This window comes from Manis javanica, chromosome 1, assembly GCF_040802235.1.
Source record: "Manis javanica isolate MJ-LG chromosome 1, MJ_LKY, whole genome shotgun sequence".
Taxonomy (NCBI): Eukaryota; Metazoa; Chordata; class Mammalia; order Pholidota; family Manidae; genus Manis; species Manis javanica.
Genome location: NC_133156.1, coordinates 38,517,748 through 38,530,355, shown reverse-complemented (window position 1 = coordinate 38,530,355; position 12,608 = coordinate 38,517,748). Strand labels below are relative to the sequence as shown.

Genomic DNA, 12,608 nt, shown 5'->3' with positions numbered 1-12,608 from the left:
TGAAAAAGCATTTGACAAATTTCAACACCCACTCATGATAAAAACTCTCAACAAAATGTGTATAGAACGCAAGTACCTCAACATAATAAAGACCACATATGACAAACCCATAGCCAACATCATACTTAACACTGAAAAGCTGAATGCTTTTCCTCTAACATTAGGAACAAGACAAGGATGCCCACTCTCTCTACTTTTATTCAACAAAATAGTGGAGGTCCTAGCCACGGCAATCAGAAAACACAAAGAAATAAAAAGCATCCAAATTGGTAAGGAAGAAGTTAAACTGTCACTGTTTACAGATGACATGATATTGTACATAAAGAACCCTAAAGAATCCACTCCAAAACTACTAGAACAAATATATGAATTCAGCAAAGTTGTAGGATACAAAATTAACACACAGAAATCTGTTGCTTTCCTATACACTAATGATGAACTAGCAGAAAGAGAAATCTGGAAAACAATTCCATTCATAATTGCATCAAAAAGAAAAAAACACCTGGCTGCTCCGATGGTAGTGGGTTATCAGAACTTATTAACATTAGTGACACTAAAGTTAGTATATAGCCCCCCACTGGTATATTTGGCTGGCTTTAACAAAATAAATAAATAAAATAAAAAATAAAAAAATAAAAGAATAACACACCTAGGAATAACCCTAACCAAGGAGGTGAAAGACCCATACCCTCAAAACTACAAGACATTCTTGAGAGAAATTAAAGAGGACACTAATAAATGGAAAGTCATCCCATATTCTTGGGTAGGAAGAATTAATATTGTCAAAATGGCCATCCTGCCTAAAGCAATCTACAGATTCAATGCAATCCCTGTCAAAATACTGACAGCATTATTCAATGAACTAGAAAAAATAGTTCTAAAATTCATATGGAACCATAAAAAACCCCAAATAGCCAAAGCAATCCTGACAAGGAAGACTAAAAGCAGGGGGATTATGCTCTCCAATTTCCAGTAATCAAGACAATTTGGTACTGGCACAAGAACAGACTCATTGATCAATGGAACAGAATAGAGAGCCCACACATATATGACCAATTAATATATGATAAAGTAGCCATGAACATACAATGGGGAAATGACAACCTCTTCAACAACTGGTGTTGGCAAAACTGGACAGCTACATGTATGAGAATGAAATTGAATTACTGTCTAACTCCATACACAAAAGTAAACTCAAAATGGATCAAAGACCTGAATGTAAGTCATGAAACCATAAAAGTCTTTGAAGAAAACATAGGCAAAAGTCTTTTTTTTAATTTTTTAATTTTTTAATTTTGGTATCATTAATCTACAATTACAGAAAGAACATTATGTTTACTAGGTTCCCCCCTTCACCAAGTTCCCCCGACATAGCCCTTCACAGTCACTGTCCATCTGCATAGTAAGATGCTGTAAAATCACTACTTGTCTTCTCTGTGTTGCGCAGCCCTCCCTGTGCCCCCCACGCACTATACATGCTAATCGTAATGCCCCCTTTCTTTTTCCCCACCCTTATCCCTCCCTTCCCACCCATCATCCCCAGTCCCTTTCCCTTTGCAAAACTCTCTTTAATATAAACATGAGCAACTTTTTCATGAACATATCTCCCTGGGCAAGGGACACAAAAGCAAAAATGAAAAAGTGTGACTATATCAAACTAAAAAGCTTCTGTACAGGAAAGGACACAATCACTAGAACAAAAAGACATCATATGGTATGGGAGAATATATTCATAAAACACCAATAAGGGGTTGACATCCAAAATATATAAAGAGCTCATGCACCTCAACAACCAAAAAGCAAATAACATGATTAAAAAATGGGCAGAGGATCTGAAAAGACAGTTCTCCAAAGAAGAAATTCAGATGGCCAATAGGCACATGAAAAGATGCTCCACATCGCTAATCATCAGAGAAATGAGAATCAAAACCACAGTGAGGTATCACCTCACACTATTTAGGATGGCCAACATGCAAAAGACAAACAATAACAAATGCTGGCAAGGATGTGGAGAAAGGGGAATCCTCCTACACTGCTGGTGGAAATGTAAATTAGTTCAACCATTGTGGAAAGCAATATGGAGGTTCCTCAAAAAACTAAAAATAGAAATACCTTTTGACTCAGGAATTCCACTCCTAGGAATTTACCCTAAGAATACAGAATCCCATATTCAAAAAGACATATGCACCCCAATGTTTATCACAGCACTATTTACAACAGCCAAGATATGGAAGCAACCTAAGTATCTATAAGTAGATGAATGGATAAACAAGATGTGGTACATATACACAATGGAATATTATTCAGCCATAAGAAGAAAACAAATCCTACTATTTGCAACAAGATAGATGGAGCTAGAGGGTATTATGCACAGTAAAATAAGCCAGGCAGAGAGAGACAAGTACCAGATGATTTCACTCATCTGTAGAGTATAACAGCAAAGCAAAAACTGAAGGAACAAAACAGCAGCAGACTCACAGAACCCAAGAATGGACTAACAGTTACCAAAAGGAAAGGAACTGGGGAGGGTGGGTGGGTAGGGAGGGATAAGGGGATTAAGGGGCTTTATGATAAGCACACATAATGTAAGGTGTAAATGGGGAAGGAAGTATAGCACAGAGAAGACAAGTAGTGACTCTGTAGCATCCTACTATGCTGATGGACAGTGACTGTAATGGGGTGTGGGGAGGACTTGATAATAGGGGAGAATGTAGTAACCACAATGTTGCCCATGTGATTGTCTATCAATGATACCTTAATAAAAAAAATTCTAAGAGGTAGTTGAAATTATGGCAAGTGGGTAGATGAGAGGGGCCTTCGTGGGGTGGCTGGATGCTGACACTGTGGGAAGTTGATGGTGATTGCTGATTTTAGTTTTATTTTGTTGGATGGGCATTTTCCTCCACAAATGGAACATAGTTCTTCTATTCTTTTCATTCTAGTTGCCACTTCATCTTCACCAGTGCAGACAGCAGAAACCCAGCCTACCACACTGCAGGGACCCAGGACTCTGCAACCTACCGATTCACCACTGTACTCTTGCCCAACAGGTAACTTCTTTTTTTTTTCCTGATTACCTGGGAGCATTCAGATTTTGATAATCATTGTCACATTGTTAAGAGCACATATTCTGGAATAAGACAGATCTGACCTGAGTGTGATCAACTACGTGACCTGAACAAATAAAAATGTCTTACCCTCTCTGCACTTGTTTTTATCATTTGTAAAATAGATGAAATACTACCAATCTTGTAGAATGCTTGAGAGGATTAAATGAGATAAAGAGCCTGGGACATAGTTAAAAGGGGGTCAGTAATAGAGACCATAGCCACTAGGACTCTTAGTTACAACACCTGAGGCCATATACCTGGCTGGCAGGTAGTAGCTTTTATGATTTGGGAGCATCTACATAAATATCACTGTTTTTCTAAATCAAGTGAGCCAGTCTTGACTCCAGACTTATTCCGGGACTTGATTCCTTGGGCCAGAGTCTTAAAGCAATTAAATCCAGTTAAAGCAATTAAAGCTCTGGCATCCAGACCAAACTGGGCACCCGTATTACTGCTTTGCCGAAGGCCCAGTCCCTAATACAGCCAGGAGGTTCCCCTGAGGCCTTGTGAAACTTGCACACATACACTTTGAGATGTTGAGGACATGAACACTATCACCAAAGAGGTGTGTCTTACTGAGATCCTACTGTTCCCCTCAAACATTTTTCCCCTGTGTCCGCATTCTGGGCTGGGGTTCTCTGTCTGTATTGAAGAAGATGAAGTAGTTACTGTAATAAAAACAAAAAGAATATGACCTCTACTCTTCTGATATGTAAGACTAACCTGTCTTTACTGTGGTGGGTGGAAAGAAGTGATGCCGAATCCTGTCACCTTTCCCAGATAACTCTGTTTCCTAGAGTGGTATGTTTGTGGAGGGCTGTGTGCTGAACCCCTTTGTATGCAGAGCTGGCTTACGTGTCCTTGCACTTGTGCTAAAACCAAGCAAGGTCAAGCTTTGCAAGACTCCTGTAGATGACTCACTGTACTCAAGACTTGCCAATCTGTAGGGGACCCCCAGTACAGTTTACCTTTTGTCAATTATTCCTGGAAGCTGGTTAATTTAAGATGGCCCTGCAGCGAGATTCACAGAGGGACCTATTCAGTCAGGATTAGATAATGGTGACATTTGGTTTTGAAACTGGAGTCCTTAGTGTGAGCTGTTTCTGGGCACAAAAACAAAGTGAAAATAGACTTAAAAAAATAATAACAACAAGGTAACAGCAGTAGGAGCAGCTGCACCCCACATTTACAGGGTGTGAGAAGGAAGATAGTAGGAGTAGGGAATCATTTTCTAAAATGTCATGTCACTAAAACCTGGTCAAGGTAGAGCTTTCCAGAGTGGAACAGACATTGGAGCAGCTGTGTCCCCGAGACTCATGTGATTATAGCTGTCTTGGCAGTATATCTGAGGCTCTTGAGCCAAATCCTCACAGAAGCAATGAATTTGGGTCTGGAAGCAATTTTGGTCATCACGGCAGCCACCCACCTTCAATAGATGTACGTGCCAGGAAACGGTCGTATGTTACCTCATTTAATTCTCTCAAGGCACGCCTTATTCACTGCCACTGCTAGACTGGGAAGGACCTGTAGTTCTGCTGTGGAGACACCCAGGTACGAGTTCAACTGCCAGTTACAAGCTGTGTGCCCACGGGCAGGTAGCTGCATTCTTTTCTGGATGTTAATGATAATCAGAGGACATGATGTTTGGAAAGTACATTGTATAGTATTTCTCCCCCCACTGTTCCTTCCATTATAACATGATAATAATAATAGCTAATATTTACCTAATATGGTGTTAAGTCCTTTACATGCATCATCTAATTTAAAACTTCATGAGATGGGTACTATGAATAGCTTATAGTTCAAAGTTACCCCACCTAGAAATATATATATGTACATATACACACACATCCATACATACATGTGTTGCAAAGGACTGTGTTCAAGGTCACATTGTGAAGGAACACTGTCAGCATTGAACTCAAATTTTATCTATTTTACTGTTTTTACTGCATCATCCAGTTCTGTACCTCAAAAGACATGTTAAGGTCAAAACAAGTTGCAAACAGAGCTCAGATTGTAGATATTGTCTAAACCTAGATATGGCCTTTAGCTCTCTAAGCAGCAGTCTCAGGATATGTAAAACGTAAACATGGCAGTAATATAAAACCTCTGGGGAATATGGTTAGTTCAATTCCATTCACACTGAGGTTCCACAGCTTTGTCAATAGGTAGGGAATTTCATAGATCTGTAGTATTCATGGTTGGGAGTGCAATATGTGTGTGGTGGTTATGAACAGAAGCTCTTGTCATTTGTTGGTGTTGAAACTTATTTAACCATTCCAAGTCTGTTTCCTCATCTCTAAAACAGGATTAAGGAAATTGTTGTAAGGATGTAAATTGCTTAGTGTATGGTAGATTCTCAGTAAAAAGAGAATTCTGTATTTGACCTAGAGCTGCCTAGGAAGGCCAGCAGAATATGTCTTATATCACAAAGTAGATATTTCAAAACACTCTTTAAAGTTTGAGCATTCAGAACTTAAAGGCATAGTATTCTTTTTTATTAGGATTTTAGGTGGTGAAAGATATATTGGTCTTACAGCTGATATAACAGATATTTTCTAAAGTACTCCTAAAGTACAGTCTCGGTACATTGGCATATAAGGTCAGAGTTATATGCCACCTGTTTTGGATATCTTAGTACATTTTACTCATATTCTGAAGATAAAACCCATGTAATATCCATTCTGAATACAGTGTTTCTGACCTTTGGAAGTGCATACGGCCTCTGGGCACTCATTGACAGGCTTTTAGCTGGCATGAAAATACTGATTACTTGCCGTTAAGTGGCATTCTTAGCCTGATTCCAAGAATGGGCCTCTGTGACTCTTCTAAAATTACAGATAAAACTTTGGGTACATGCATTTTTTTTCCCATAAAGGAGAGGAAAAAAAGAGTCCATTTTTGAGGGGTCCATGACAAAATGGTTAAGAAATACAACCTTACAGGATCAATTAATAAATGTTACTAACTTGATATGAGTCTTGCAATGCCTGAAGCATTTGGCCATATTACTATTCAACTTTTCATTCATCACCAGAAGGCAATGTGAATATATTTAGTGTCTGCAGTGAAAATTCAATATTTTTTGTAATTCTAATTAATTTTCCTTTTGTTGAGCAGATGGCAGTGGTACTGTGACACAGTCTTCAGATGGCCTTTGGCATAGCAATCAAACTGTAAGCATATTCCTTTCTGCGTCTCCCTGAAAGCAAGTTATATTTTTGGATTACTTCTGTAAGACTGGTGTACAGATTTATTCTTTCTAGTTAAAAAGAAAAAAAAAGGGAAGAAAAGAATTTGACTTTTAAATTGGGATGCTTTAATTAATTTGGAAAGATCACGTAGGTGACCAGTTGGTTAGAGTCTTGTTTGCCTGGTGATATTTTATTCTACATGCATGGGCGTGGGCATGTGTGCACACAAGCAAACTTTCTCCAGGTCAAAAACCAGAAAGAATGAACTACTCAAGGAGAGTGAGGTAATACAACATTCCAAGGAAGCCTTTCATGGTCATTAGGGAATAACACTCTTTGAGTCAGTGTGGTGGAGTGGAAGCCACCCCAAACAAACATGTTATGTAAGTGAAAGTGCAGTTATTTAAACGCCAGCCCCTTGCTATCCTTTTCTACCCCAACTGCCATCCTGTGTATATAGTTTGAGGCTGCTTCTGAGTTTTTCTATACCTAAGGCTCCCCATGTGATGACTTGTTAAGGTATTAACATCTTAAACAACTTTGTGATTTTGAAAGATGTTCTCATACTTTTTCCACAGTGAGCTTGAGAAAATGCTAAGGGGCTCTAGTCTCAGGATGCTCATTAAAGCCTCGTCTTTGCAAATAAGTTAGACAAATTTATCAATAGGACCTTTTCATTTGGCCCCTCTGGGAGAAACAACTTTTCTTTTAGTATGTACAAATAACTTAGAAGCAACAGACAGTTTGAGGTGCGAGAATAATCCTTCTGGTTGCACATGAGAAAAGGCCAACATAGCCATTGTAAGAGAAATTCAAGCTCGTGCAAGGTAGGGTATTTAACTAGGATAAAAAAGCTTTGTGTTGTACACCTTAGTGACAATGAGAGACTACATAGGAGTGATATTAAAATTTTTAACAACTTGTATGGCATAGGCACTGACTAATCTGATGGATGTGGGCTGATGACCCTGTATATTCTAAATATCAGAACTGCCACTATGTAAATAATTATTCTCTTGCTATATGGCCAGACTCATGCTGGACTTTTTTTAGAAAAATATTCTAAATGGTGAGATTGTTCTTGATTTCAGTTACCTGCAGGAAAGGTACATTTAGCAGTAAAGTAGAAGCAATTTAGAAGCAAATTCATGATAGTCAGTAGTGAACTCGCAGACTTTTGTCCCTTGATGCTGAGGGTGTCAAGTTGTCTTCCAGGTATTTTGAAATCTTGCAACTTTCTGGACTCTATATTAAGGAGAGAATTGAACAAATATATGAAGGTGTATGAGAAAAGATGTAATTGCTGCTATTTATAACCATGAAAATATTCTTAACAACCTAAATGTTCATGAGTAAGGGATTCATTATGTAGTGAATTAAGCATACCCACATATTACCACTAAGAATGTAATCACTGCAGTGCATTTACTGACATGGAAAGACAGTTACTATTGATTGTTAAGTGAAAAAGAAACCTTTAAAATGGTACCTATACTGTAGTATATATGAAATATAGTAATTGTTAAGAAAAACACTAGAAGGAAAAGATTCTAGAAGAGGGTATAATGAAAAATGGTAATGGTGGTTGTTTCTGGATGTTAGGATTATGATTGATTTTAGTTTTACTATCTTTATGCTTAGCTGCACATTCTAAGATGAACATGCAGTTTTTATGTAATATAATAGTTGGAAAAATGAAAGCAAAGGCTACCTTCTACACCCCACATTCCATCTAACCACTTTACCTTCCATCGGTAAGGTAATAACTTGGCTTTTCCCTGGCAGCCACTGGCCATTACCCCTTTAAGCAAGGATGGCTGAAATGTAGGTTACCTTCCTCTATGTTCCTCCTAGTGTTTATCGGGAAGCACCTTTCTCAAGAAACCTGTTTAATCTGTAGTTGACAAGCACAGAAACGAGGTTCTGAGAGGCTAAATAACCTGTCCAGGGTCACACAGTGATTTAAATAGAAGAAGTAAGATCCTGACTTCCGAGATTAAACTTTTCTGCAGGAAGAGACTTGATCCTTCTCTCTGATCCTCCACTTCCTTTCTGTTAACTACTCACCCTGTGGGGGTCTCTTTGGGATTAGAGCTAAACTACATGAAGGAGCTGAGCATGGTGCCTGGCATATTTTGGGCTTACTCCAGGAGGTGGTGATCCTTTATGAACTGTACCAGATTTAAATAAAATTAGGCAACTTCAATTGCACAGCATTTTAAATTAATTTTTAATGAGTGCCAGGTCTGTGAGCAGCTACTTTCAAGACCATTTATATAAACACAGATAGATTCTTGAATTATAGTTAAAAAAAAGTATGGACTATAATCAAGGACCGAATTCAATAAATGATCACATTCAAACAATATTAGGCAACATCACCAAGTCAACTTATATATGAACAAAAATTGTTTAATATCGTAAGAATATACTTATGGAAATAGCTTATTGATTTCTTTATTATTTGTAAAATAGATGAAATACTACCAATCTTGTAGAATGCTTGAGAGGATTAAATGAGATAAAGAGCCTGGGACATAGTTAAAAGGGGGTCAGTAATAGAGACCATAGCCACTAGGACTCTTAGTTACAACACCTGAGGCCATATACCTGGCTGGCAGGTAGTAGCTTTTATGATTTGGGGGCATCTACATAAATATCACTGTTTTTCTAAATCAAGTGAGCCAGTCTTGACTCCAGACTTATTCCGGGACTTGATTCCTTGGGCCAGAGTCTTAAAGCACATAAAGTGCATCCATCTAAAGCGTACAATTTGAGTTTTGACAAGAGTGTGCACTTATGTAAATAGCGCCCCAAGCAAGATATAAAACATGTCCATCATCTCAGAATACATTTTGAATTTTAAATTCTTAGAATTTCACCACCTGGTTACAACCTCAGATCACTTGGTCCTACTCCTCATGACATAGAAAAACTCTTTATGCTTAGCTGCACATTCTAAAATGAACGTGCAATTTTTACGTAATATAAAAATGAAAGCAAAGCCTGCCTATTATAAATCCAAGGCTAAAAGATAAACATGTCTGGGTACATTATTTTAGGAAATGTCTTCTATCCATAACTCTAACAATATGCTTTTTGGATCTGCTCATGTTTCCTTAGCACGTGTCCTTGGCACAAAATCCATGGATGATCACCAGTAAGGGACTCTACATTGGAATTTGTATTCCTGCCATGCTATTGCTCATTTTTTTGGTTGCCATAATCACCAAAAGTAAGTCATTTCAGGATTGTACCTAAGGGAACAGAGCAAGGCTTCTAGAGCCAGACTGCCAGGGTTCAAGGGACTCCACATGTCAAGGGCCTTCGATTTCATATAACTTCCCGATTTCTTAACCTTTTTTTAAAACAAAAATTATTGGCCTGCAAAGAGAAAATGGAATTTGAAATCTCCCTAGGAGAAGTTGAATACTAAGAAGTAAGAGTCCATTGAGTCAAGCTGGGATCTGGAAGGCGGCAGACCGTTGTAATACCTATGATACGTTCATTCTTGCTCCTTCCCTCTCCTCAAAAATCCATTTTTGTCCCCATGAGAGATGATGCTGTTGAGGATTGTGCCACACTCATTTAACAAGGAACACAAATGAGGTATCGGGATGGAAACTGATTTCAGGGCTACGTCTGGAACAAAGGGTTTCAAAAGGCAGCCATCTAATGGGTGTAGGTGTGTGTGTGTGTGTGTGTGCCCCCTATGAAAGAACCACAATCGTCCATTTAAAAAAACTAAATACAGGGGGTGGGTTTGGGTAAAACAGTGAAGCGAATAAAGAACTACAAATTTAAAATTTAAAATAATTTAGTCACAGGGGTGGAACTCTGCCATAGGAAATATAGCTCATAATATTGTAATATCTTTGTATGGTAATGGATGGTAACTACACTTATCATGGTGAGCATTTAGTCATGTATGAAACTGATGAATCACTAAGTTCATCTGAAACAAATATAATATTGTATATAAACTGTATTTCAATAAAAAAATAACTTAAAAAATGAAATATAATTATGAATAACTGCATTAAAGTAAGCCAGGGTGTGTGAGTGATTACATGAAATCATTAATGAAAATGAGATTGTTTATAAAACTGAAGGAACAAAATAGCAGCAGACTCACAAACTCTAAAAGGGACTAGCGATTGCCAAAGGGGAGGGGTAGGGAAGGGTGTGTGGGGAGGGAGGGAGAAGGGGATTGAGGGGTATTATGAGTAGTGCACATGGTGTGTGTGTGGGGTCATGGGGAAGCCAGTGTAGCTCAGAAAAGACAAGTAGTGACTCTGGCATTTTGCTACACTAATGGACAGTGACTGCAATGGGCTATAGGGGGGGACTCGATAATATGGGTGAAGGTAATAACCACATTGTTTTTTATGTGAAACCTTCATAAGAGTGTATATCAATGATACCTTAATAAAAAAATTTTTTTTAAAGAAAACGAGATGCTTTACATTAAAGAGTTTGTTGGGGTCCTATGGATTCGAAAGGAGTTACCTGGTGAGCTCATGAACTTTTTGGCTGACATGTCTAACTTTCTCTTCAACTTCTCCCAAATTTAGAATATTTATGCATAAGAAACAAGCTGGAGCAACTAAAGTAAGTTTGAAAGCATTTGTTGATGACTTTTGATGTTCCTACTCTAGCAAAACAAAAATTTCTCTGCGTCCCTTTCCTCTTCCTGAACTTTCCATTTCCTGGATCCTGAAAAATCTACTGTAATGATTTTGTAATGACACCTGTTGCTGCCCACACCTTCCAATGATATTTTTATTTTTAACTTTCTATATCTTCCTGGAATTGTGCCAGGACTGCTAAAGAAAGAGCACCTCAATCTTAACCTCTTAGAACAAGAGAACTAAATCACTAATTTTGTTTGAAAGAACATTTGAATGACATTTTAGTTTGTTCTTTGATTCCATTCAGCATTTTTTTTATTGAATGCCTACTATATTCCAAAGAGATCCCATTAGGAAGTAGAGCAGTGTAATGGCCTATCTGAGCGAGCCCCGAGAGAGTAGAAGGCAGCTCTGCAAAGCTCTGGAGGAAGACAACTCAGGCTAAGGAAGTACAAAGGCACTGTGGCGGGGGAAATGCCTCTAGTTCTCCCTGGTTCCTGTCATCCTCTATTGTTCATACACAGCCTGCTCTGCTCATTTACATTGGTTATTTGGCTTCCTAGGCATTTGAATTTACAGTTTTTGTAGATCCATCCTACAGCCCAACTAAAACTTAAATCTCCTTTGCTTGTACCCATGCCCTGTGGTCTTTGGCCAGATGGAATACTTGTAATGGTAGGAAATAATTACTTCAAATCCAAGTTGCCTCTTTCATTTGGTCCAGCTTGTGTTTTAAACAAGGGCTTTGTTTAAAAATTCATCTCTCCTCGGCTGCCATCCGTTATTCTTAGTCTCTTTCAGTGGATGTTTGCCCCCAGTCTTTCCTAGGTCTGAGTTCATTACATGAGCCAATCCACTGAATGTGCCTTGAACAGTGCCAAACACATTGTAAGCGCTCTGTAAATGTTACCTTTTGTTACCTCAGCATGCCCTGCATAGCAATACACCTGTGAGGCACTATTATTCTGTTTATGGATTGGAAAACAGGTTTAGAAATGTTAAGTGGACATCCATGGTCACAACACACAGCTGGTAAAAGGCCCAATCTTAGGGCTTTTAAGTCCAAACTTATAAGAGTTTTTGACCATTAGCTTCCAAGAATGAAAGAAAAAAAATACTCCTGATAAGAAAAAAAAAAAACATGGAACATAGCACCGTTTCATTTGATCTCTGTCCTTTCACTAATTTTTAAAGAAAAGGTCTACTTTTTATCATTTATTATAGAAAATCTTGTAAAATATAAAAAGCAAAACAAAAAAAAAACCCCAGAAAAACCTGAGCATTTCCTTATGACTTTTTTTCTTTTTTAAGCAGCTGTCATCACATTGACTCATTTTAAGCTCTTGACACCTAAACTGTTTTCACACATGTATGACTGGTCCATTTAAAGATAAAAGCTGAATGAAGACTCATTATGTTCCATATAATTTCTGGGCAGGCTTAGGTGATAAAAACAGTCACTATATGCAAATTACAAAGCAGCAGCTGTATAAAAAACTTAACACATGACCTTTATATATTCTTGATGTGTGAGTGAATATGTTATAAAAGTTATCTAATCCATTCACATTCTGATCATTAACACACAGTAAGGTTTTTGACATCGTGATCCTGTACACACTTAGGTGAAACAATACTATTTTACTGTATCCAATATGCTCTGATATTTT

At 38.0% G+C, this 12,608-nt stretch overlaps 1 protein-coding gene and 1 long non-coding RNA gene across 7 annotated transcripts in view; one reads left to right on the top strand and one right to left on the bottom strand.

The window, feature by feature from the left end:
- Window positions 1-12,608, top strand: part of HAVCR1 (hepatitis A virus cellular receptor 1) — a 33,113-nt gene that overhangs the window by 17,433 nt on the left and 3,072 nt on the right. For 5 of the 6 annotated variants that reach the window (XM_037025158.2, XM_037025161.2, XM_037025159.2 and 2 more), the window contains 4 exons: window positions 2,943-3,050; window positions 6,234-6,289; window positions 9,431-9,542; window positions 10,882-10,918. In XM_037025158.2, the coding sequence (XP_036881053.1) occupies window positions 2,943-3,050; window positions 6,234-6,289; window positions 9,431-9,542; window positions 10,882-10,918 (313 nt within the window). Of the gene's footprint in view, window positions 1-2,942; window positions 3,051-6,233; window positions 6,290-9,430; window positions 9,543-10,756; window positions 10,919-12,608 lie in introns of all 6 variants that reach the window. The other variant, XM_037025162.2, reaches the window with a different exon arrangement.
- LOC140848368 (uncharacterized) overlaps window positions 6,960-12,608 on the bottom strand; it is a 57,147-nt gene continuing 51,498 nt past the window's right edge. The window contains exon 3 of the long non-coding RNA XR_012129134.1: window positions 6,960-7,552. This is a non-coding gene — a long non-coding RNA (uncharacterized lncRNA). The remainder of the gene's footprint in view (window positions 7,553-12,608) is intronic.